This window comes from Neoarius graeffei, chromosome 1, assembly GCF_027579695.1.
Source record: "Neoarius graeffei isolate fNeoGra1 chromosome 1, fNeoGra1.pri, whole genome shotgun sequence".
NCBI classification, from domain to species: Eukaryota; Metazoa; Chordata; class Actinopteri; order Siluriformes; family Ariidae; genus Neoarius; species Neoarius graeffei.
In genome coordinates, this window is record NC_083569.1 from 76,981,563 (window position 1) to 77,008,573 (window position 27,011).

Here is a 27,011-nt window from a genome sequence, read left to right on the forward strand (position 1 = left end):
TTTAAATATATTCCTTCTCACTACAGACAGGCACGTGGGGTATTTTAAAAGGGTCTCAAAACTTTTGCATGATGTGTCGTGCCCCCCCCCCCCCCCTTTTTGGGTTGTGATCCAGCATCTGTGGTTATTAGCTTTCATGAATAACGAGGAGCAATGCTGCTGCGTTTTAGGAAATGGTTGCCTGAATGCAAATGCTGTCCTTGAATGAGAAATGAATCCAGATTGTGATCTGAATGATTTTCTGGTGCAGCCCTACTGCTTGCTTTTGTGAACGCAGGTTTAGCGTGATCGTCACTGACACCTGAGGATACTCGGTGAAGTGTATGATGGCGTTTAATACGCTGCCTAAATTGTAGCACACGCTAATATTTAATTCGACCGTCTTTACCTTTTGATCACTGTGTGCATTCGATGTGGCATTGTTTTTGACAACTTTTATACAATGTCCTCACATCTGTCCAGAGTTAGTCATTTTTCACCAAGATCTTACGAGTATTTATGACCGGAGAATCGGACCACTCCATAAAGCACATCTCAAAGATTTTCAGTGGGGTTAAGGTCAAGACTTTGGTGAACAATTCATGGGTGAAAATGATTCCGCATGCTCCCTGAACCACTCTTTCACAGTTTGAGCCCTAATTTTATGCCTGTGACATCAGGGAAGAAAAACTCCATTGATGAGAATCTGGTCATTTGGTACATTTCAGGTCGTCAGCTGACCTCAAGGATGTCAGCTGACATTGATGCTCCCACAGTGGTATAGTGGTTAGCACTGTGACCTCACAGCAAGAAGGTTCTGGGTTCCAGCCCAGTGGCCGATGGGGGGGCCTTTCTGTGTGGAGTTTGCATGTTCTCCCCGTGTCTGCATGGGTTTCCTCCGGGTGCTCCGGTTTCCCCCACAGTCCAAAGACATGCAGGTTAGGTTAACTGGTGACTCTAAATTGACCGTAGGTGTGAATGTGAGTGTGAATGGTTGTCTGTGTCTATGTGTCAGCCCTGTGATGACCTGGCGACTTGTCCAGGGTGTACCCCGCCTTTCGCCCATAGTCAGCTGGGATAGGCTCCAGCTTGCCTGCGACCCTGTAGAAGGATAAAGCGGCTAGAGATAATGAGAGGGTGGATCGGCCTTGGGCTGAAGTGCCCTTGAGCAAGGTACCGAACCCCTGACTGCTCCCCGGGCGCTGTAGTATGTCTGCCCACTGCTTTGGGTGTGTGCGCGCATGTGTTCACTGCTTCAGATGGGTTAAATGCAGAGGATGAATTTCACTGTGCTTGACCACATGACCTTTTTCCGTTGCTCCAGAGTCCAATCTTTTGAGAGCAAATTGAAGCCGTTTCTCTTGATTAGCGTCACTACCAAGTGGTTTTTATAATTGATTACAGAAGCAAGAATTAAAGCAGAATCCTTTATTAATAAATGCACAGTCATTTCAAGGAAACTGTTTTTAGAAGCTCTGGTATTAGGTTTCACATTCCTCCGAGGGCGTCTGTGCAGAGCTGGAACTTCTAGAATTACAGTCATGTCTAATTGCAGAGAGAAAAGACATTGTGCCAAACTGACTGACTGATGCGTGAAATAGGACTTTAACCTCTTCCTGTTAAAAGTACATCGTTTACTATCAACACTTTTTCAGTTCCAGTTTTATAGATATTGCCTGAAAAGTGTTCAGCTCCACAAGACGCTACAGTGCACAAGGATCACAATCAATTACTATATTCACTCATCAGCAACTTTAATAGGAACTTGCTTTTGTTTCTAAGATTCCTGCAGAGGTGGACAAAGTACACAACTTTATTACTTCAGTCAAAGTACAGATCCCACTGGTCAAATGTTACTCCGATACAAGTGAAAGTTGTCCAGTCAAATTTCTACTTAAGTTACAGTCCTGAAGTACTTGCTTTTAAAAATACTTAAGTATTAAAAGTACATTTTCTGTCAACGCATCATTGTATTATTGCCACAATGATTACAATACCGAATGCTGTTACCAAAGACAGAAATGTGAATTCACAAAATGAACGCATGCTGTGTCATCATGGTGGTTTAACGTTAAGCTGGCTAGTCAGTGAAGCTCCACCTGACATGCGAGCAAACTCTTTTCAAACTCGAAATCATATTGGGTAGCTAACGCTACTAGAAAAGAAAGATTTCTACATTCTGTTTATTTGGCAAGATTATGCTAAAACATTTCTGAAAGGACTTCAGATAAGTTAACGTTATTCATGTTAGCGTAACTCCGTTTTTACATGCTAACTAATAGTGTCCAAGTTAACTAGCTATGTGTAAACGTTAGCCGTGGACAAGGCGATGGCAACTTGGTGGGCAAATCCATAGAAAGTCATTTGACTAACCAGACTGCATAGCTATTGCAGCGTTATCGCTAGCTCTAAAAGCACAGACAGCTTCGTTGCAAGCTTTCTCTTGGAATAAACTGTGTATATACCTCAATATGCTTCCGCAGGTTGGACGGAGAGTTTTTGTAGGCCGTGATGTGGTTCGTTTTAGGCAAACAAAGCAAACATTTAAAACGAAATTAATCTGTAATCCTTTCTGAAAACTGAAACATGGGTTCTAAGTATGGCCACGAGTGCGTGCGCTTTCCAGAAGAACCGCCTCCTTCCATTCAGCCATAAACTGATCGTGTTAAATAACGCTGCGGAGAAATCATTGATCTTGATTTTATCCAGTCTATGGAGGTGACGTGACTCCAGTGATTACTGATCGGCTGTCTCAGTGTCACCTGCGAAAATAACAATCACGTTTTAGAAAAGAAAAGAAAAAACATCCACTTTCAAAGCTGTTTCATAGTAACGAGTAACAAGGACCTTGACAGAAATGTAGTGGAGTGAAAAGTACGATATTTGTCTTTCAAATGAAGAAGTTAGTCATAAGTAAAAAAAAAAAATACTCAAGTAAAGTACAGATACTCACTCAAAAAGTGTACTTAAGTACAGTACTCAAGTAAATGTACTTCGTTACTGTCCACTTCTGGATTCCTGTTCTTGGCTGCAGGAGTGGAACCCAATGTGGTCTCAATGTGCTGTTGCGTGCTGAGATGCTTTTCTGCTCACCACAGTTGTAAAGAGTTTCTAGGAGTTCCTATATCCTTCCTGGCAGCTCGAACCAATCTGGCCATTTTCCTCTGACCTCTCTTATCAACAAGGCGTTCGTTTCCACCCACAGAACTGTCACTCTCTCTGTGTTTTTTTTTTTTTGTTCTTCACACCATTCTGTGTAACCTCTCGAGACTGTTGTGTGTGAAAACCCCAGGAGATCAGCAGTTTCTGAAACACTAACCAGTCCATCTAGCTCAAACCAACACCCATGCCACCACAGTGAAAGAAAGTCACACTTTGAGATCACAATTTTTCCCGTTCTGATGTTTGAAGTGAACATTAACTGAAAATTTGTATCTGCACGATTTTATGCATCGTGCTGCTGTCAAGGGATCGGCTGATTAGAGAACAGCAGGTGTATGGATGGGTATTCCTAAAAAAGTAGCCGGTGGGTGTAAATGTATCATATGTATTAAACAAAGTGTTGTTTAATTAAGAAAAGTGGAATTAATTTGTCTGTGTGGGTTAGTCAGAGTGAGAAAATTGTTAGTGCTGTATTCTTCTAAGGAACACATCGTAAATCTGATATAGTACTGAAAAAAGGCCAATGTTTGTTGTTGCATCATAAAATATTCGAGACAATCCGTTACCAGTATGCAAATTACATCTGTTGCTAAAACGGGTTTTCAAGAGGAAGTTGAGGGAGTGTTTACCATTTGCATAGTCTTGTAAATATGGCTGCCTTAATAAGAGGAAACATGTAGGCCAGTGGCGGCTGCTGGTTTTTAAAACAGGGGAAGCCCATTTTACGCATTCATCGTAAAACCTGTAGGCCGGATATCAAAGCATAGAAAGGTGTGCCCCATTAGCATAGTGAACTAGACAACCCTACCTAGTGGCAGAAAGTATTTTTGCTTGTACATTTCATGTTATAGTCTGGCTTGCCAGGCTAGTGCCTCATATCCTTAATCAAAAATATCAAACATCCAAAAATCACTGGCTATTCAATGAAGAGCCTTGAACATCATACCCTGATATGCAACACAGAGTCTTTAACACAACACCCAGCTGTGCAACACATCCTTGAACATCTTCTGCAACACAGTCTGGAAATTCATAACCAGGTAGGCTATGCAACACACAGAACCTTGAATATCATACCCAGGTATAACCTGTAACACAGAGCCCACCATTCTCTTAACATTACTGAACAATATACACACTTCAGATTCATGAACATGAACACTATTTATACACACATTCTGCCCTCCACTCCTTTTCCAGAAAATGGTCTGTGACCCTGTCATACTAGCTGGTTGTGCTTTCCAGAGACTTCACCAATTTCTGTTAGCAGCTAGCACTGCAGATCCCAATAAGGCTCAAGTTAGCCTACAACCAGATTGAACTACAAATGAAATAAACAAGTGAATTCACGAATGATCAAACTGATAGAATGGATGAAAGTTAACGGAGCACAACGAGTAATATTTACATTTATTTACAGAGTAATGTACAGAGACATCGATGAGAAGAAACGTTTATATGAAAAGAAATTCGGACAGCACTTTGGCACACGACTACACTTTCTCGACATCCGCTGGGGACTCACTGATCATGCTTCCGTGTTCCTTGCCGACGCCGAAGTACAGAGCCCGCCCTCCTCATGTCTTTCAAACACTACCTCCAATAATCCTTCATCAGCCCGGCTTCTTGTCCCTCCCACTGTCTCGTTTAGTCCCAGAGAAGCCCGGCTTCCCTGGAAGTGACGATTTTGTTGATTTTAACCAATAACAACTAGCCGAAATTGGCTGTTCAGAGCCCTGTCATAGACTGCAACGGATACCTGGCTGCCAGTCCATAGAGCCCATTGAAATAAGAAAGGTTACAGCCAGTGTTGCCAGATTGGGCGGTTTTAAGTGCATTTTGGCGGGTTTTGAACATATATTTTGGCTGGAAAATGTCAGCAGTATCTGGCAACGCTGGTTACAGCCTGGCAGCAAAGGTGATTCTCGTAGTGAACTGCAAGTTCGTCAGACATCACTCAAATAAGTTGCAGGATAGTTATGAACGTAAATACAATCTTGGGCATATATTATGTTATGCAAGTTATTGTTTTAATGAGAATTCAACGTCGTAGATGCCGCAGTTTGGGGAGAGAATTTTAGGGGAAGCTCGGCTTCCCTTGTTGTCTCTGAGAAATCGCCCCTGATGTAGGCTAGGGTGCATCAGTTGCCCTCACTTTCATAAAATCTGATGCATTTTTGTTTAGGTGTTCCTTTTCACCAATAAAGACATCCTGTACAATTTTTTGACCATATTCAAAAGTCTAATGGTGGCACCATGAGGTTCATTTTTTTTTGCCAAAAAACGCTTATTTTATGTTTTCGTGTAAGGTTTGAATCACAATGTTGGACTCCATTTATTGATTTTCTTGTGATCCAGAGATCATGTTAAGCCTAGGTCACAATCGGACGTATGATTTTTTGGCCGTGTGATTTTTGGCGTTTCCCAAATCGCTGCGGTTTTTTTTTTCGTGGAGAAAGATGCACGTTGGCTGTAAGTTTGTCTTGCAACCTGAAAAAAACGTAAGCGCCCGTAGAGTTTGTTTGACATGACAAAGAACCTCTGCGGCCGGTCTGTGGCTAGTCTACGGCTCGAAAATCAGCACGTCACACGCGCGCCCTTCATGCGTTTCTTGTGTTTTTTGCACGTAGCCCGGCCGTAGGAGCACGTACGGCCGGTTGTGACCGAGGCTTTAAGAACCTTTGCAAGGGATTGAGAAGCATTAATGTGATTCATAATACATTTGTATTGTTTAAAGGACCCATGGCATGGTGGTTTGTTGATGCTTTAAACGGGCTCGTGGAGGTTTCCGGATGTTATATCCGCAGCCTTTCTCGAAATGAACCCTTGGCACGTAGATATAGCCTCCTGGGAGAAAGCCCCATTTCAGCGCTTTTCCCAGTGCGTCGTTTTGCTAATGAGAAGCAGGAGGCGGGGAAGGGTAGAGGGTGGGGGCGGGTCTTATCATTAATATTCATGACATGTAAACGTGTTACCTCTGATTGGCTAACAGCACTGTGACGCTACCTCCAGTGGGTCAGAACAAGCGGATGTGGGTGTCTTACCATGGCGAGAGAGAAGGAACAAACCGCGAAGGGAAAAATACCGCGCGCTGACGTCATTAAGGTGCGACGCGAGGAAATAAAATAAATTCAACAAATGTTTGGGTTTTTACTGAACAAACAAACAAATAAAATGAACAAGTGACTTAAAAAAAAGAATGTGGGTGTCTTTGTAAAAACTGTTTTGATTGGCTATTATAACAGAGCATGCTGCATGCTTTTTGGTTTTGTAGCGCAGAGTACCTGGCTAACTGCAGGAAGCGGTTAGCTGCACAGCTAATGTAGCCATTGCAAGGCTAACGTGGCACCGATTTTAAAACACGGCAAAACGACCAGTTATACACTTACTTGTTCGGTGTTTGTTGCTGATGAGGCAGGGATGCTTGGTACGGACCCAGGCTTCAGTGACAGTTGATGTGCAAAACCTGCCCTGTACTGTCCCAAGTTGTGGAAACATTCCTCAGGAAAATGCTTCCGACAAACATACACCGTCTTAGGTAGACTCGACGGCGTATTATTGGAGTAAATAAAATTAAGCCACTGCGTCTTCAGGGGCTCTCCCGTCGGCAGTAAAAACAGACTCTTTTTTCTGTGTTGTCACATCCATGTACAGCGCAATTTCCATGTTTTGCTCTCTTAGGTGATGCCATGTCATTGTGTCCTCTATGGTCTCCTCACTACAACTGGGCAGGCAATCCATACAGTGGGTGGGAATCCAGAGGGGGGGCGTGGGGATCATCTCCCTTGCTGACGTAGTAAAGGGAAGAGCTTATCAACGCGCCGTTTTGACGTGCCATTCTCAAATGTTGGGCATAGTTTGGTTTACACATTATGAAATTTCTAGCCACTGGGGTGACTTAAGAAGGTCAGAGGAACTCATTTTAACTTTAAAAAACCTCAGAAAGTGAAAATTTCATGCCATGGGACCTTTAAAAGTAGTTGAACAATGATTCAATGAACAGCTAAAACTCAAACTGTGCTTGATAATATATTTAGAATATGTACTAAAAATGTGTATCTAAGATATTTGGTATACTCTATAAGGTGCCATAATGCTTCATGAAAAGTGATTGAAATTTTGTCATAAAAGTCATAAAATAGCAGCTTTCTCCAAAACTTTGAGCTCCTGGTGCCACCATTAAACTTTTGAATTTTGTCAAAATATTTCACCCAGTGCATTTTCTTACCAAAAGGAACATAAAAACAAAAATGCATCGTGATCGGAGGAACTTTTCATTTTTAGGGGGCAACTGATGCACCCTAATGGAGGCATGTAGGTTTCTCCATCCTTTATCTGTTGTATGACTTTTTTTTTAAATAAAAGCGCCACATCAAGCGTTTTATTACAGAAACAAAACAATGTTTTTGCAACTTAATGTATTCAATATGAAGTTTTTCATTTATCGCATTAAACGCGCTCAAAAAAGCCGTCTGAATGAATGTATACTGCAGGTTTATATAAACAATGAGGGGCAGTTGATGATCATGATGATGTATATTTTAAGCCAGTGTTATTTAACGCATTGCTTTCATCCCCTTAGTCACTCATCCAGTGCTTTACAGAGCCTGCTCTACTTGTTTGACGAAAGCTTTTTGACACATCTGAGTCAATAAGCTCGCATGAGTGTACCTTTTTGTTTAATTGTGCAAGGTCACATGTGCTTTATTTGATTTAGTGCATTAACATGGTGACAAGATTGTAACCGTGGCAGCCTGGTCAGTTTTTAACCCATGGCTTTAGACAAGTGTGTTCAATAGATCTTCATTTCCAGTCAGTTATGTTGATTTTTATCTCCACTTTTGTCCAGTTAAGAAGAAATTTCACATCATTTTCATCTCTGGCCTTCTTGTTGCTTTATCATTTCTCCTCGCTCTGCCATTGTTAGCCGTCTAAATTTGGATTTGGTGAATGTTGGAATTTCCCCTTCCCCACACTGTTCCTGTTGGTATAAAATTATTTTGGACTCTCTAACACTGCTGGTGAGATGTTTCACAGTGTGTTCATGCACAGTTCCTTTCTATGGTCTGTTGGAAATTGACCACTTCTTCTTCTTTAGTAGAGAAGAGTGTTTACAGTGTTGTCACGTTTTCATTCATATGACATTGTGTAACCAGAACATTTTGGTTTTTTGGTCCAATTCAGGCTACAGCACAGGAAGCCGAGGTCAGAACGGCACCGCTAAGCTGCTGGATCTGTTAGATGACGGGTTGCACGGGGTGGGAACGTATGATGATTTCAACACCATTGACTGGGTGAGGGAGAAATCCAAGGACCGAGACCGGCACAGAGAGGTGAGACTGCAGGACAAAACCTGGGCCAGAGTTACTCACTGTTTAAGTGGCCATTAACAAACACTGAGTCTCTCTCTCTCTCTCTCTCTCTCTCTCTCTCTCTCTCTTTCAGATCAGCAAGAAGAAGAACCAGTCTGTACTGGACCTTCTCTTGAGTGTGAGTGATGCTTTCTCTGGCTGGCTCCTCATGCTCCTCATCGGCCTCATGTCTGGTTAGTGACGCCTCACAACACCTACATACTGATGTGTGTCTTACTTTTTCCCTCTATTACATCACCACTTTCCTGTGGTTAGTTGGTGGTTGTTATTATCTCACACGGCCACAGGCCGGTGAGCTATTACCATCATGCGGCGTCCGTCCGTCCACAGTTCACAAAAATCACTACTCGCACCGTTCCTCCCTGGTTTTGTGATTTTTCTCCTTAACAAGTTATCAGAGGTGGACAAATTACTCAACTTCATTACTTAAGTCAAAATACAGATCCCGCTGGTTAAATGTTACTCCGATATAAGTGAAAGTTCTTCAGTCAAATTTTTACTTAAGTTAAAGTACTGAAGTATTTGCTTTTTAAAAATACTTAAGTATTAAAAGTACATGTTCTGTCAACGCATTGTTGTACCGTATTATTGCCACAACGCTCATGCCTCTGAAGCAACCGACTTGATTTTGTGGATTCACAAAATGAACGCATGCTGTGGAATCATGGTGGTTTAACGTTAAGCTAGCTAGTCAGTGAAGCTCCACCTGACATGCTAGCAAACACTTTTCGAACTCGAAATCATATTGGGTAGCTAACGCTACTAGAAAAGAAAGATTTCTACATTCTTTTTATTTGGCAAGATTGTGCTAAAACATATTTCTGAAAGAACTTCAGATAAGTTAACATTATTCATGTTAATGTAACTCCGTTTTTACACGCTAACTAACAGTGTCCAAGTTAACTAGCTATGTGTAAACTTGAGCTGTGGACAAGGCGATGGCAACTTGGTGGGCAAATCCATAGAAAGTCATTTGACTAACCAGACTGCATAGCTATTGCAGCGTTATCACTAGCTCTAAAAGCAAAGACAGCTTCGTTGCAAGCTTTCTCTTGGAACAAAATGTTTATAGACCTCAGTATGCTTCCGCAGGTTGGACGGTGAGTTTTTGTAGGCCATGATGTGGTTCGTTTTTGGCAAACAAAGCAAACGTTCAAAACAAAACGAATCTTTATTCCTTTCAGAAAACTGAAACATGGGTTCTAGGTATAGCCATGGTTGCGGTTCTTTTGGAGAATGCACGCATCCTTCCATTCTGCCATCAACTGATCAAGTTCAAATAACGCTTCTGAGAAATCACTGAACTTGATTTTATACAGTCTATGGATGTGACGTGACCCTAGTGGTTACTGATATTGTCTCAGTGTCACCTGCAAAAAAACCAATCACGTTTTAGAAAATAAAAAAACATCCACTTTCAAAGCTGCTTCATAGTAATGAGGACCTTGATAGGAATGTAGTGGAGTGAAAAGTACGATATTTGTCTTTCAAATATAGTGAAATCATAAGTTTCCAAAAAAAAAAACTTAAATAAAGTACAGATACTCAAAAAGTGTACTTAAGAACAGTACTCAAGTATCTGAATCTGAATTGAATCTGATTGTTTTATTTGGAAGATCAAATTGTTCTAATTGTTCTCATGAAGAGCAACTTGGTGAATTATAAATAAGTCTGGTTTTTCATGGTATGGCTGTGTGAGATGAAGAATGTAAACAAACTGACGAAATGAGAGTCGCAATTTGTGGAAAATGCTGTAATAATTCTTGAAGGATAAAAAGATGTTCTTGCCATCAAATACTTTCATTCCATATTTTGTTGCTTTTTTTTTGTGTATTTTTTGGGGATTTTATTTTCAAGTAGAATTTTTATTTCATCCTCAAACAAAATGTTCAGCAACACGCGCCGCCATTTTGTTTTTCTCTACTCATGGTATATGAACTGATATCCTAGTAGTAGAGTAGCCAATCAGAGTGTGCGATTGCTCATATCCAGTGAATGTGGATAGAATAAAGTATAATCGCCAATAACAGATAACGATCCAGTGCTGACATCCTCTTACTAACTCACTCCAAATTCCTGTGGTCAAATTATTCAAAACATCACACTCTTCATGGCACCATGCTATAAAATTAATTTGTGTTGTGTGTTTACGCTACATGCAAGATCTGTATCATATCAGTTAACATTACAGCTATTCTCAGCTTAAAATCACTGGACGAGGTCTGAAAGTGAAATCTGATCTCATACTGACCCACAGTTTAAGACCAGTATCGGCAATGATAACAATACTTGGCATCAGATTAATGAATTTCTATTCATTACATCATAACTACACGACTGGCCCAGATAGCAATCGCTATACCAAAAAAACCCCAACCAAATTCAACACCATGTTCGGCTACCACGCGGAAAAACAAAGTAGGTATATCATCCACATGACCCATTACAACACGAAGACTAGAACTGGTTAAAATAAACTTTGTAATGAATTTATTCAAATTTTAATAGGACTTCAGGAATATTTGTTGTTTTGCATTGATACTGGACTGGTTTGTCATGCTGGTTTTTTGTATATCTGCTCTTTGGTTTATGTCATTGCAGTTTACATGATCGCTCAAATGTTGTTAGTGACGCATTAGGTTTAACGTACACGCTCTAGTTGTGTGATTTTTAGATGTGGTCCGTGTAACCACAAAATGAGTCCAGCGTAGCAAAAGGTCATTCTGAGATGTCGTGTTTTTGTAAATAGAGTGCGTCAAAACATGCCCTACATATCTCATTATCTGTAGCCGCTTTATCCTGTTCTACAGGGTTGCAGGCAAGCTGGAGCCTATCCCAGCTGACTACGGGCGAAAGGCGGGGTACACCCTGGACAAGTCGCCAGGTCATCACAGGGCTGACACATAGACACAGACAACCATTCACACTCACATTCACACCTACGGTCAATTTAGAGTCACCAGTTAACCTAACCTGCATGTCTTTGGACTGTGGGGGAAACCGGAGCACCCGGAGGAAACCCACGCGGACAACATGCAAACTCCGCACAGAAAGGCCCTCGCCAGCCACGGGGCTTGAACCCGGACCTTCTTGCTGTGAGGCGACAGCGCTAACCACTACACCACCGTGCCGCCCTGCCCTACATATCGTTTATCTAATTTTGCTGTAAATACATTCTTTAAAGGGGAACTGAAGTCATTTTTAAACTTGCTTTATTTCTTAATTAACATGTTTTTTAATTATGTTTTCGGTTTTAATAACCTTATATCGTGACTCATCAATTCTTGGAGCGTCGTGGCTGAGGTGGATAAGGTGCCATATCATAAATCCGGGGACCCGGGTTCGATTCTGACCCGAGGTCATTTCCCGATCCCTCCCCGTCTCTCTCTCCCACTCATTTCCTGTCTCTACAGTGTCCTATCCAGTGAAGGTGAAAAAAGCCCCCAAAAAAATCTTTAAAAAAAAAAAAAACTTATATCATGACTTGTATTGGCAACTAATTGCAATTAAATATGATACTTATCGGCCTATTCGGTTTTTAGCTGTGTTGAATTTAGTTCGTTTGGTCCACGGCAGGCGTCACTTATCCGTGCGATCTTCACCAGACTTGTGTGAGACTTTGAAACGTGAAGTGTCAGCCAGGTGTCAGTGCCGCCATTTTGAAAACTGTTTTCCAAACGAAATATTGCACAAAAACGAGTTTAAATGACGATTACTGCCTACTTTTTTCAAACTTTCCTGATTGCTGTCAAAACAAACAAAACTTCCGGCTTGATTACATCAGCATTTGAAAGAGGGCGTGCGCGTCTTTTGACAACATTGGCAGATGTCGGTCACTTTGATTTCCGCTGTACGTTTTACTTCCGTCCTACGATGTCTCACACAGGTCTCAACGAATCTCGTTTCCAGCCGTTGCTTTTACATATGGACTGATGTATCACAGAGCATATTTCAAAACACTCAGAACTTGCTATAGCAGTGACAAAATAGTTATCAAAGATGCATTCCTGTATTTAATAAAATGAGAAGTAGAATTTTGATAATAAAAAAATTTGCCTACAGTTCCCCTTTATAAAGTCACCAGAATATTACACTGTAAAACAACCTATAAATATGACTTTGTCAGCCAAATAAATGTGTTTGATGCATTCATTTCAATTTACACATCACAAAGTTTCCAGCTGACTTTCACCAAACTGGATTTTCCATTAAGATGAATATACTTTAAACATTTTCACTAATTTGTCTGGATTGGCTTCACCAAGTTTAACAAATTGGGACTTGTTATTTTAAAGATAATGAACTGGAGATTTGAACTGAACTGAAGATCCAATAAAACACTTTTTTGACCAACTGGACTCATTTTGTGGTGACGTGCCCCACATAAGTTAATATAGTATTTTGATGGTCATTAGTAGAATTTATTTTAAAAAAAAGTACAATATAATGTACACTGCTCAGCCCAAAAAAAGGTCTCTCACACTAATATTTCATTGGACCACGTTTAGCTTTGATTATGGTGCAAGTTCGCCATGGTATTGTTTCAGCAACCTTATGCAATGTCACAACATTTATTTTCATCCAGAGTTGTATTACTTTTTCACTGAGATCTTGTGTTGATGATGGGAGAGTTGAACCACTCTAAAGTCTTCTCCAGGATATCCCAAATACTTTCAGTGAGGTCAAGGTCGGGACTCTGTGGTGACCAATTTTGAAGAAAAGAAGAAGAAGAAACCGTTATTCGCACATGCACACTTCAAGCACAGTGAAATTCATCCTCTGCATTTAACCCATCTGAAGCAGTGAACACACACACACACACACACACACACACACACACACCCAGAGCAGTGGGCACCTCAGCCCAAGGCCGCCCCACGTCAACCTAACTGCATGTCTTTGGACTGTGGGGGAAACCGGAGCACCCAGAGGAAACCCACGCAGACATGGGGAGAACATGCAAACTCCGCACAGAAAGGCCCTCGCCGGCCTCTGGGCTCGAACCCGGAACCTTCTTGCTGTGAGGCGACCGTGCTAACCACTACACCACCGTGCCGCCCGTCAGTGGTGTAGTGGTTAGTCCAAATCCTGTGAGTTCTTGTTGTATTGTGCATGTGGAAACACTCTTAATTCATGTGTGAAAATGATTCCTCATGCTCCCTGAACCACTTTTTCACAATCTGAGCCCTAAGTTTATGCCCGTGACATCAGGGAAGAAGAACACCATTGATGTAAACCTGGTCATTCAGTCCATTCAGGTCGTCAGCTGACTTTATTTTATTGCCCCATAATGTTGCTGAGCCTTGACCTGACCAACTGAATCAACCCCAGATCATCACACTGCTTCTCATGGCCACACAGGTGTTTAGTCCAAATCCTGTGAGTTCTTGTTGTATTGTGCATGTGGAAACACTCTTAATTTCACCAAAACTTACTTTTATTAAACATGGCTGAGAGTTCTGCTGTTTTTTTTTTTAAACAATTTTTCTTCACCGACTGTTTGTCATCTCCGATCACAGTCAGTCAAGTTTTTTTTTTTTTTTCTGAACACATTTCTTCTGTGAAGTTGATGGATGACCACTTTCCTTCCAGGTTTCAATACCGTGCCCTATACGATTTATTCTCACACTGAGAAAATGAGAAAAATCCAACCTTTATTTGAAATAAATTTATTCAGAGAAAAGCAAATCCCTTATCAAGAAATAATTATTTTCAACAAAAACACATGTGCCACCATTATTCGCACCCCTGCATTTAATACTTTGTACAACCTCCTTTGCCAGTAAAACAACACTGAGTCTCTCCTATAACATTTTATAAGGTTGGAGATACAGAGCAGGGCATCTGAGACCGTTCCTCTTTACACAATCTCTCCACATCATCCAGGGTCCTCGGCCCTCTCTTGTGCTCTCGCCTCTTCAGCTCATCCCACAGGTTTTTAGTGGGGTTCAGGTCAGGGGACTGAGATGGCCAGGGCAGAAGCTTGATTCTGTGCTCAGATAACCATTTTTGTGTTGATTTGGATATATGCTTCAGATCATTGTCCTGCTGGAAGATCCAATAATGACCCAGTTTTAGTTTGGTGGCAGAGGCAGACAGATTTTGATTTAAAATGTCCTGTTATTTCATGGAGTCCCTGATCTTATGTACCCTAACAAGGTTTCCAGGGCCTTTGGAGGAAAAACATCCCCAAAACATCACAGCACTTCCACCATATTTTACAGTTGAGAAGGTTCTTTTTGCCAAAAAGCTCCATTTTTGTTCCATCAGACCCCAGAACAAGGTTCCAGTCAAAGCTGTAGTAGCTTTTCGCAAACTTCAGGTACTTACTTTTGTGGTTAACTGACAGAAAAGGCTTTTTGTTTTTCTGACAAACCTTTGAAATAATCTGTTGCCTTGGAGGTGGCATCTGATGGTGGTTTTGGAGACTTGGAAACCCCAAGATTTTACTTTTTCTTGTAATTCACCAACAGTGATCCTTGGTGATATTTTTTATTTTTGCCTCTCTTACCCTCCTCACTGTACATGGGGGCAAAATAAACTTGGATCCTCTTCTCGGCAAGTTTGTAACAGTTCCAGTTGGTGTGTGTCTTTTTTAAAGATTATGGCTCTAACAGTTGAAATGGACATTTGGCAAGTACAAATGGTGAGTAGCTTTATTTTATTTTATTTTTAAAATCGCTATTCCCTGACTTATGAAGGTCAACACACTTCTCCCTGATTTGGTTTGTGTGTTCTCTTATCTTTCTCATGTTGTTGGATGACTAAGAGACTCTGGCCTCTGCGTCACCTCATATTTGTATCCCAGTTTATCAGGAAGTCATGGATTACAGATGGAAAGTTTCTACACACTCCTGTCAACTCAAACATGTACAATTAAAATGGGAAACATGTTTCAGTTATATTACGTTCACGATCATTTCCAGGGGTGCAAATAATCGTGGCACATGTTTTTGTTGAAAACAATTATTTCTTCATGAGGGATTTGCTTTTCTCTGGATAAATCTATTTCAATTAAAGGTTGGATTTTTCTCTTTTTTTCCCAATGTGAGATGAAGCGATTTCACCAAAAGGGTGATTTTTTTTTTTCTTCTTCCTAACCCTTTTTACTAATCTTTACACGGGGTGCCAATAATTGTGGTGAGCACTGTAAGGCATTGGACAGTTCTTCACCCAATTCTAGTAATTTCAGCAATCTCCTTAGTTGTTTTCTTTGCTTGATGCAGGCCAGAACTTTCTCATCTCATTATCTCTAGCCGCTTTATCCTATTCTACAGGGTCGCAGGCAAGCTGGAGCCTATCCCAGCTGACTATGGGCGAAAGGCGGGGTACACCCTGGACAAGTCGCCAGGTCATCACAGGGCTGACACATAGACACAGACAACCATTCACATTCACACCTACGGTCAATTTAGAGTCACCAGTTAACCTAACCTGCATGTCTTTGGACTGTGGGGGAAACCGGAGCACCCGGAGGAAACCCACGCGGACACGGGGAGAACATGCAAACTCCACACAGAAAGGCCCTCGCCGGCCACGGGGCTCGAACCTGGACCTTCTTGCTGTGAGGCGACAGTGCTAACCACTACACCACCGTGCCGCCCATGGCCAAAACTTTCATCCTTCTTAAATACAGTAACATCTTTTCCATGACCACACAATACATCATCCTACATGGGTGTTTAAGGAATGAGAAGCTACTCACTGCATCACTTAGAGTGAAAAGAATTGTTCCTGGCTGAAACACATTAATCACTGCCAATCAGAGGCTCTTAAGTATTTGCTTATTTAAATCCAAATGGTGACATGTATAATATTGTGTATAATGGCAGTGTATAATATTGCCATTTTGATAATTTGAAATTTTAAAATTGGCCCACTTCTGTCTGATGATGCTTTTCTCTCTCTCTCTCTCTCTCTCCAGGTGCATTAGCTGGAGGCATAGACATCTCAACTAACTGGCTAACAGATCTGAAAGAGGGAATCTGTCTGAAAGGCTTCTGGTTCAACCATGAGCACTGCTGCTGGGACTCCCAAGAGACCACCTTCCAGGAGAGAGACAAATGTCCGCACTGGAAGAGCTGGGCCGAGCTTACGGTGGGAGTCGGTGAGGTTGGTGCTGATTTAACTCTTTTACACACACAAATGCAGGCAGACTGACGAGCTGTATTACTACACACAGGTGCACACACACATGAGAGCAAGCGAGAGAGAGAGGATGTTTTTTGGTGAGTCAATGTGCAGCTCTGTTTTCGGATGTGTGGTGGTCGTCACTCCCTCTAGTGGTGCAGAGTTCAAAACCACAACAGGAAACGACAGCAACTGGAGAAGTGAAAGCAATGCTTCATTTTACTTGTTTGTCTGAAACATCAGCCTTTGAGCTTGCAGTACAGAATGGATCCAAGCTAAAACAATTCAAACTCAGTTCAGTTCAGATTCTCACTGTTATGCATCTGTTCTGAGTTTACAGTCAAGCACCCAATCACTGGATATCATCTTTTAGATATTACAAAAATAGTAATGCATGTAATTTTCCCCTTTATATATTTATTCTTGGATGCTGTATGCTTTATGTAGCATTACATTAGCCTGTAGGTTTTACGTGTACGTGTGTGTATACATGACAAAGTCAGAGATGGTGCTGTTCCGTGTATGTGCACTAGGGGGCGAGTGCCTACGTGGTGAACTATCTGATGTATGTAACCTGGGCCCTGCTCTTCTCCTACCTGGCTGTGGCCCTCGTCAAAGCCTTCGCCCCGTACGCCTGCGGCTCAGGAATCCCTGAGGTGAGACGCCTGTATGTCTGACTGTCTCGCTTACTGATGCACTTGTGCACGTACATTCTGTCTGTCATTATTTTTTTTTAAGGTTAATTAACCCTTTTTTGTAAAAATGCAGTTGGTATGGTTAAAATGTGTGCACTGTCACGCGTGTTTTCTCTCTCTCTCTCTCTCTCTCTCTCTCTCTCTCTTTCTGTACGTGTGTGTTTTAATTTCTTCTGCCACTTTTATTTCAGAAATCAAGCAAACCATTTGCATACTATAGACAACCAGAAGACAGAAAAAAAATTATTCATCAAAAGCCCCGAATGTCATGTGTCTTCATGAGATTTCAACAAAAATGTTATTTCTTAACAGTGTTGGGCACGCTACTTTCAAAAAGTAATTAGTTATAGTTACTAGTTACTTTTCCCAAAAAGTAACTGAGTTAGTTAACGGAGTTACTTTGTCATAAAAGTAACTAATTACCAGGGAAAATAATTATTCCGTTACATTTTGTGTTACCCCCCCCAAAAAAAATCAAATTCAATTAGTGTAATCATAATAAAAGTGAATGTTAAATGTGTTTAATGACTGACATGGACACTTAACAGAACCAATTAGTAATGTTATCTAAACTATATTAATATTTTTGTGGGACAATGTGAGAAGACATCTATCAAATGTAATATATTTTTGTAGTTATTAAAATTGTTACTAATTACTGGCCACTGACGAGGACAAACGCTTTGTTCCTCGACATAATGTGCATTGCACGTAAACACTCTTGCCTTTTATTTCAAGTAATGAAAAGTAATGGCTGTATTTCCAGTGTGAAAGCGCAGTGCTGGGCTCAGCACTCGCCATCGCTGTGTCTTCCGATTGAAAGTGTGCGCAGTAGTGCAGTAGGCGGAGCCTACGTATGTATGCTGTCTAAATCTACTCTGATTGGCTTACTGTGCCGTTGTCTCGTGTCTCCCCGCCCCACACTAAAGCAGAGTAAAGAGAGGCTGAACGAGCAGCGTGCCAGATGAGAACAAGTTTAATAAAGTAACGCATAGTATTTTATTGTAAGTAACGGGAACGGCGTTATAACGATGTAAAAAGTAATTAGTTAGATTACTCGTTACTAAAAAAAGTAACGCCGTTAGTAACGCCGTTTATTTCTAACGCCGTTATTCCCATCACTGTTTCTTAATGACATTTCTAAAAGAGACTCATTTTACTTGTCATTTTTAAACCAAAGAATGAGTAACATAACCAAAGTCTCCAATGTCAGCATGTTTTTAAATTTTTAGACATATTCAAAAAAGACAGTGAGACAAAGCGTGATCAAATTTCAGTACTTTTGGGTAGTTCTTCGGTAACGGAATTACATTCACAGTAGAATGTGGTAGCTTTTTAAAATTTATTTATTTTTTTTAGTTGCAGTACTCAAGATAATGGTATTAAAAAGAATTCACACTGTATGGGGTATCTTTTAGCCCTAAAAAAAAGCATAGAAATATTGGCTATGTTTTAACTCAGAACGCAAACTCTTTTATGAGGAAAGAAAAGTCAGGAACAGAATTACGTCTGAAAAAACTGACCTTTCATTTCTTAAAATTCAAACCAAGATTTCTCTGAAGCGACATTTGCGATAATCGGGGTGATTTTTTAAATATGGTTTTACCTGGGATTCCATACTTTAGCAAGATCACTGAGCTGACAAGTTCAGGCAATCTTAATAATTTCATAATTTTGGCCTCTCCGCTGAAGAATTGCCCTTTTATACTGTTCCAGTCATGGTGTCCGTTGTAGCAGAAAAAAAAAAAAAAAAAAAAAAAAAATATATATATATATATATATAAAACATGAGTTTGTATTAAAAAAAAAACAATCTCAACCTTATTTCTACATGGCAGGAGTGTGCGGGGGGAAAAAGTGGACCTTGTGGTGGTCTGATTGGAAGTGGTTCCTTGGGTTGAAAAAAATGTAGGACTGAAGGGGTTAAAAGAAAAGATTTGTTTAAAACCATATGTCTAAGATTTACAGACACTCTCCTCCTTCTTAGCTGAGATTGGAAAGTCAAAGTGATCCATTTCCTCAAGGCCTTTTCAGCACTTGGTTCCTGCCAAGAGCAAGACACCGTCACGCAAATGATGATCCGGGGAATGCAAAAATTTTAGTTCCTCCCTTCCACACATCATCCAGTGTGGATTAATGGATTAGAGGTTGTTGACGATCACGCGTTTCCCAAGACACTTCTTCATTCGTCTCTCCCTGTGTTGAGTCGTTCTTTATCAGAGTATAGAAACGGGTTGGTGTTAAACCTTTCTCTGTCTTTCTCTTTCAGATAAAGACCATCCTAAGTGGGTTTATAATCCGGGGCTACTTAGGAAAGTGGACTCTAGTGATAAAAACCATCACTCTGGCGCTGGCTGTGTCTTCAGGCCTTAGTCTGGGGAAAGAAGGCCCGCTGGTGCACGTGGCCTGCTGCTGCGGAAACATCCTCTGCCATCTTTTCACTAAGTACCGCAAGAACGAGGCCAAGAGGAGGGAGGTAGGAGACACCGTAGGAGGGAGTGGAAAATGGAGAGGAGTGATGGAAAGATAAGGAAGAAAGGGTGGAAGATTGAAGTAATGCACAACAAGATAAGGAGAAAGTGGATGGGGAGAGATTTGGGAACGGATGAGGGAGAAGACAGGACTCTTTGTGTCTTAAGCCAAGAAACTGTAATATAATATAAAGAGATTTCCTCCAGACATGGCAGTAAGAGAATATGGCAAACGTTAACCGAGCTGGACAGATAGCTACGCTCTACTGCTTTAAATTAACTCCATTTACACTGGACTGTGAAATGAAAATAATCATAATTGTGTTTAATGGCTGTGCCTGAATTAAACAGGATGTTGATGTGTACATGCTATTAGAGCCTGGAGATGGGATAATAGATTAGGGGTCATTATTTGTACGAGTTGTTTTTGTATGTGTTTGAGTGCTAATAAGTGTGTCTGTCTGTTTTTGAAATGTTTCTTTTGGCTCGTCTCAGGTTTTGTCGGCAGCCTCCGCTGTGGGCGTGTCTGTAGCTTTTGGAGCTCCTATAGGAGGCGTGCTCTTCAGTCTGGAAGAGGTCTGTATGAAAGCAGTGAGTCGGTATTTCCAAAAGTATTAATGGATCAGGCAAATGCCATTTCATATCAGGTGCACAGAATCTGTGCAACTCAATAGTATATGTAGAGTCAGCTCCTCAATTATTGGCACCCGTTGTGTGTTCTTTTGAGCGTAAACCTAGGCAGGCTTTATGTAGAGGGCGAAACCAAAATTGTGAAATATCAGAAAACATCCCTGTGTGATGCTGATGTTTGCCCTGTAGAATTACAGTGGTGCCTGTCAAAGGGTGGGATATATTAGGCAGTCAGAGAATAGTCAGTTTTCGAAGTTGATGTGTTGGGAGCATGGCCAAGTGTAAGGACCTGAGTAACTTTAACAAGGACCAAATTGTGATGGCTAGATGACTGGGTCTGAGCATCTCCAAAATGGCACATCTTGTGGGGTGTTCCCAGTATGTAGCGGTTAGTACCGAACAAAAGTGGTCCAAGGAAGGACAACCGGTGACAGGGTCATAGGTGACGAAGGTTCATTGGTTTGCCTGGGGCACAAAGGCTAGCCATATGATCCAATCCTACAGGAGAGCTACTGTAGCACAAACTGCTGGAAAAGTTAATGCTGACACCTTTCTGTTTTAGACCGCGTTGGGTTGGGTTGACTGGTAAAGTTATCAATTGGTTAAAATCATACTTAGAAGCTTCTTTGTTACCATGGGAAATTGTACCTCAACATCAATGTCCTTGACCTGTGGTGTCCCCCAGGGGTCGATCCTTGGACCATTACTATTCAACCTTTATATGCTCCCACTTGGACAAATTATCAAGAACAACTCAATTTTGTATCACTGCTATGCAGATGACACCCAAATTTATTTTGCTCTATCACCTAATGATTATGCCCCCCTTGAATGTCTCTACTAGTGTATCGACCAAATCAACAACTGGATGTCACAAAATTTTCTTCAGCTGAACACAGATAAAACAGAAGTAATTCTATTTGGGGAAAAAAGATGAAAGACTCAGGATTACCACTATTCTTGACACAAAGGGGATTAAAACAAAAGAAATGGTTAAAAATCTTGGTGTTTTCATTGACAGCGAGCTAAACTTTGACAGTCACATGAAAGCAATCACTAAAACGGCATTTTATCACCTAAAAAACATTTCCAAACTAAGAGGACTTGTGTCAAAAAATGATCTGGAAAAACTTATACATGCCTTCATCTTTGCAATGGCTTTTTCACAGGCCTGCCAAAAAAGACCATCAAACGCAGGGGTGCAGATCCGATGTCAGGATTGGGGGAGACACAAAAGTGATTTTTTTTTTTTTGCCCGTATGCAACTCATACCATGCAACCATAAATTACAACTTCGTAGAGGCTCGCCACATCATTCAAAAAGTACTGCACAGGGAATCATTTGTCTGAAAATACATTTGTTTGTACAATTTTGAATAATTTAGGGGATTTTTATTGGGATTTTTATTCATGTTTTTCAGAAATTGTGGGGGGGGTCATGTCCCCCCCGGGATCTGCACCCATGATCAAACAACTTCAGGTGATTCAAAATGCAGCGGCGAGGGTTCTCACACGAACAAAAAGAACAGAGCACATTACTCCAATTCTAAGGTCCCTTCACTGGCTTCCAGTAAGCTACAGAATTGACTTTAAAGCATTGCTGCTGGTGTACAAATCTCTAAATGGTACAGGGCCCAATTACCTCTCTGATATGTTGCAGCGGCCTAACCCAATCAGATCTACCAGATTGCAGCAGCAAAATTTACTGGTAAAACCTGTTGTTAAAACAAAGTGTGGTGAAGCAGCTTTTAGCTACTATGCAGTACAGCTATGGAACCAACTCCCAGAGGACATCAAAAATGCTCCTGCTGTTGGCAGCTTCAAATCTAGACTAAAGACCAAGCTGTTTTCAGATGCTTTCTGCTAACTGATAAATATCATCATCTTTACATGTTTTAAACTTTACTTAACTTTTACAGTCTCTGCATGTTTTAAACTTTTATTCTATTTTATTCTGCTGTTTTTTACTGAACTTTTACTTCATTTTATTACTTTATTTCTACTTTTGTTCAATTCTTATATTATTTTTATTTTTCTCTCTTCTTCCCCCTTTATTTTATGTAATTTTATTTTCTATTGTTTACTGTTTTGCCTTTACCTCTGTAAAGCACATTGAACTGCCACTGTGTATGAAATGCGCTGTATAAATAAACTTGCCTTGCATTAACATTTTCTTAACAGTATTAACAGATCCTTACGCTTGCCCATTTTTCCTGCTTCCAACACATCAGCTTCAAGAACTGACCATTCTCTTTCTGACTAATATATCCCACCTCTTGACAGGTGCTACTGTAACAACATAATCAATGTAATTCACTTTACCTTTTCAGTGTTTTTAATTTCATGGCTGATTGGTGTAGGGCACAAGTTAAAAATCCCAGAGTTTTCCTTTCAGCATTTATTTCTTAGAAGAAGCAAAATGAAAACATTAAAGCTTGAAATGAGCAACACTTGCTAAAATGTTTTTGCAGTGTAGTTTTTTGTTGGTACTTTTTTTTTCAAACAGGCTCTTTAATTATGTTCTGCAAAACATAATTTGATATTTAATATTTGGTGAAGCCTCTCCTAGAGAGAATAACAATGCTGAGTGTCTTCCTGTAATATTTAACAAGGTGGTAGAAGGACTCGGACCACTTCTCCATGCAGAACATTTGCACATGTGGGTAATTTTATTTAATTTTTGCTTTTCCTTTATTTTTTTGATGACAGGTTTGTAATATGGTTCAAATCCAGACACACGTGGCCAATGCACAACCCTAACGTTTGTATTTCTGGAGCTGTTTTTGCTCGGAGTTTGATGCATGTTTTGAGAGAATTATTTTGTTGCAGGGTTCATCTATGGACGGAGCTTAACCTTCTGGCAGAGACAACCAGGTTTTGGGCTGAAATATCCTTGTACAGTGTCTTGCAAAAGTATTCATCCCCTTAGTGTTTGTCCTGTTTTGTCGCATTACAAGCTGGAATTAAAATGGATTTTTGGAGGGTTAGGACCATTTGGTTTACACAACATGCCTACCACTTTAAAGGTGCACATTGTTGTTTTATTTTGACACAAACAATAATTAAGATGAAAAAACAGAAATCTGGAGTGTGCATAGGTATCCCTCCACCCTCACCCCCACACAAAAAAAGTCAATACTCTGTAGAGCCACCTTTTGCTGCAATTACAGCTGCAAGCCTCTTGGGTTATGTCTCTATTAGTTTAGCACATCTAGCCACTGGGATTTTTGCCCATTCCTCAAGGCAAAACTGCTCCAACTCCTTCACGTTAGATGGGTTGCGTTGGTGTACAGCAATCTTCAAGTTAAGCCACAGATTCTCAATTGGATTGAGGTCTGGCCTTTGATTAGGCCATTCCAAGACATTTAAATATTTCCCTTTAAACCACTCCAGTGTAGCTTTAGCAGCATGTTGGAACGTGAACCTTCGTCTCAAACCTCTAGCTGACTCAAACAGCTTTTCCTCCAGAATTTAGTGCCATCCATCTTTCCTTCAGTCCTGACCAGCTTTCCTGTCCCTACAGATGAAAAACATCCCCACAGCATGATGCTGCCACCACCATGCTTCACTGTAGGAATGGTATTCTCAGGGTGTTGGGTTTGCGCCACACATGACATTTCCCACGATGGCCAAAAAGTTCAATTTTAGTCTCATCTGACCAGAGAATGTTCTTTCATGTGTTTGGAGAGTCTGCCACATGCTGTTGGGCAAACTCCAAACGTGTTTTCTTAAGAAATGACTTTTTTCTGGTCACTCTTCCATAAAGCCCCACTCTGTGGAGTGTACGGCTTAAAGTGGTCCTATGGACAGATACTCCCATCTCCGCTGTGGATCTTTGCAGCTCCTTCAGTGTTATCGTTGGTGTCTTTGTTGTATCTTTGATTAATGCCCTCCTTGCCCGGTCTGTGAGTTTTGGTGGGCGACCTTCTCGTCAGGTTTGTAGTGGTGCCATATTCTTTCCATTTTGCTATAATGGATTTAATGGTGCTCCGTGGGATATTCAAAGTTTAGTATGTTTTATAACCCACCCCTGATCTATACTTCTCCACAACTTTGTCTCTGACCTGTTTGGAGGCTCCTTGGTTTTCATGTTGCTTTTTTAGTAGTGTTGCAGAGTCAGGGTCCTTCCAGAACAGGTTGATTTATATATACTTTGATTGCAGACACGTGGATCTTGATCAACTAATTATGTGACTTATGTGGACCAGCTCTTATTTAGGGGTTTCATATGAAAGGGGGTTAATAACTATGCACACTCCAGATTTCTGTTTTTTTCATCTTAATTATTGTTTGTGTCAAAATAAAACAACAATTTGCACCTGTAAAGTGGTAGGCATATTGTGTAACTCAAATGGTGCTAACCCTCCAAAAAGCAATTTCAATTCCAGCTTGTCATGCGACAAAACAGGACAATCACCAAGGGGGATGAATACTTTTTGTAAGACACTGTATTGGTAGAATTCATAATCTCATCAGTCTTCACAAACTCTACTAGCCCACCAGCAACAAATCCGCTCAGTCATCTCAATGAGCCATGATCATGGTTTATAATAGCTGTCAAGATGTTTTCCATGTAGGCAATTTCCTTTTGCTGAGGATAATGACACACAATTCCACTTGTACTCCCCAAAAAAATCTTAAAGAAGTCCAGGTATTTTGTGAAACATAGAGGATGCTTATAGAGTTTCGCTATTTTATACATTAGAATTTCAGCTCGTTCTTTTGAAGGGTGTGAATAATTCTGGAGTTGACTACAGCATACCATGACTTACCATTACAGAGTACACTGATTGTTTCCTGCTATAACGTAGTGTTGAGACTTTTCTGTATTTCTACCCCCACCGGTTCAGGTCAGCTACTACTTCCCCTTAAAGACGCTGTGGCGTTCATTCTTCGCTGCTCTGGTGGCTGCCTTCACCTTACGCTCCATCAATCCCTTTGGCAACAGTCGACTTGTCCTCTTCTACGTGGAGTTCCACACCCCATGGCACCTGCTGGAGCTCTTCCCTTTTGTTTTGCTTGGTGTTTTCGGCGGCCTATGGGGGGCGTTTTTCATCCGTGCCAACATGGCCTGGTGTAGACGGCGGAAAAACACCCGTCTGGGTCACTACCCTGTGTTGGAAGTGGTGCTGGTGGCTCTGGTTACAGCGCTGTTGGCCTTCCCAAATAACTACACACGCATGAGTGGCAGCCATCTCATCTCCGAGCTGTTCAATGACTGCAGCCTGCTTGACTCCTCCCAACTGTGTGACTATATCACTCAAGTGAAGGATGGAACAGTGAATGCTAACTTAAGCCACGGTACTAACTTCAGCAACGGCCTGTTTGACCGAGCAGCTGGTCCTGGAGTTTACATGGCCATCTGGGAGCTGGCGCTAGCACTTGTCTTTAAGACTCTGATCACTGTGGTTACGTTTGGCATGAAGGTATTACTGCAACTAGCAATACTTTTTTTTTTTTCAAACTGTTTCTATAGCCTTGTTTGTTAATCTGGCTCCTTTTCTAGCCAAAATAACGTTTTCAGACAGTATAGGCAATTTTAGAAAGCATTTCTATCTGGTTTAGGGGGGAAATTCTTTTTTTTTTTAAGTAGAATTATCAAAGTATGTTAAAGGGGACGTATGAAAAACTCTCGTTTTCAGTGTTTGTGCACATACATGTGGGTATCTACCAACCCACAAACTCTGAAATAAGACACCAGTCAGTTTCTTTTGTTCTGCCTATTTCAGAAAGCAAGCCGTTCGGATTTGACTCCGCTTTCTATGTCACAAGGGGAGCTCATTTAGAATTATACCACCTCCTCCTCCTCATCTTAGAGTCTCCACTAATGGCATGAGAACTGCTTTTGCAGATGAATATTCATGAGGAAAGTGGTACCTGATTGGCTGGTGGAAGAGAGGGGTGGAGTAAACAGTGTCTCACTATCATTTAAAGGCACAGACACTCAAGTCAGCCGTTTTGAACAGGGCTGGTTAGACAGGGTGAGAAGGGAGCTGTGGTACTTGATCTTTATGGTATTTTGATCAAAGCGTGTCACGGATATTTCATTATGATCTCAGGGAACTGTGTGGGAAAGGGGTATAATTTGTCAGCAAGGCAGAAAATTACATACTTGGATGTATGTTGGCTAACAGGGGGGTCATCAAAACAGTAGTGCCTGTACAGAAAATGTGGAAAACTATAAGGTCAGTGATACTTTTTTATTTCATGTTTACAACAATAAATTATTCATTACAAAAGAAGCAGGGAAATCTAGTCCAAAACAGTTTTCGCACCCTATACCAGAGGGGAACCGTCTGGGCCTTGAGAGAAGGGCAAAACATATCAGTATTTCAAATGTTATATTTAATTTCTTTCGTTCTTTAATTGCTTTCATTCTTTCATAATTTCATCATAATTATTCTCTTCTAATCCGACCTCATTTTCTGTCAAATTTGCTTCAGAAATGAAAGGGTTACTGTCCTGAAGACATTAAAGATTTGTTTGTTTGTTTGCTGTCTCTAGGCTGAGAAGAGTTTAGAACCGGCTCACTCATTGGTTAGGACTTCGTTGCCGGGACAGGCCGTGGCAGT

The 27,011-nt window shown here is 40.9% G+C and overlaps 1 protein-coding gene across 6 annotated transcripts in view; it reads left to right on the plus strand.

The window, feature by feature from the left end:
* clcn5b (chloride channel, voltage-sensitive 5b) overlaps positions 1–27,011 on the plus strand; it is a 59,933-nt gene that overhangs the window by 21,354 nt on the left and 11,568 nt on the right. For 2 of the 6 annotated variants that reach the window (XM_060929302.1, XM_060929388.1), the window contains exons 3-11: positions 8,326–8,474; positions 8,587–8,686; positions 16,438–16,625; positions 17,177–17,299; positions 19,608–19,814; positions 20,305–20,385; positions 21,609–21,762; positions 21,861–22,009; positions 25,290–25,865. In XM_060929302.1, the coding sequence (XP_060785285.1) occupies positions 8,326–8,474; positions 8,587–8,686; positions 16,438–16,625; positions 17,177–17,299; positions 19,608–19,814; positions 20,305–20,385; positions 21,609–21,762; positions 21,861–22,009; positions 25,290–25,865 (1,727 nt within the window). The remainder of the gene's footprint in view (positions 1–8,325; positions 8,475–8,586; positions 8,687–16,437; positions 16,626–17,176; positions 17,300–19,607; positions 19,815–20,304; positions 20,386–21,608; positions 21,763–21,860; positions 22,010–25,289; positions 25,866–27,011) is intronic. The other 4 variants (XM_060929555.1, XM_060929466.1, XM_060929635.1 and 1 more) reach the window with 4 other exon arrangements.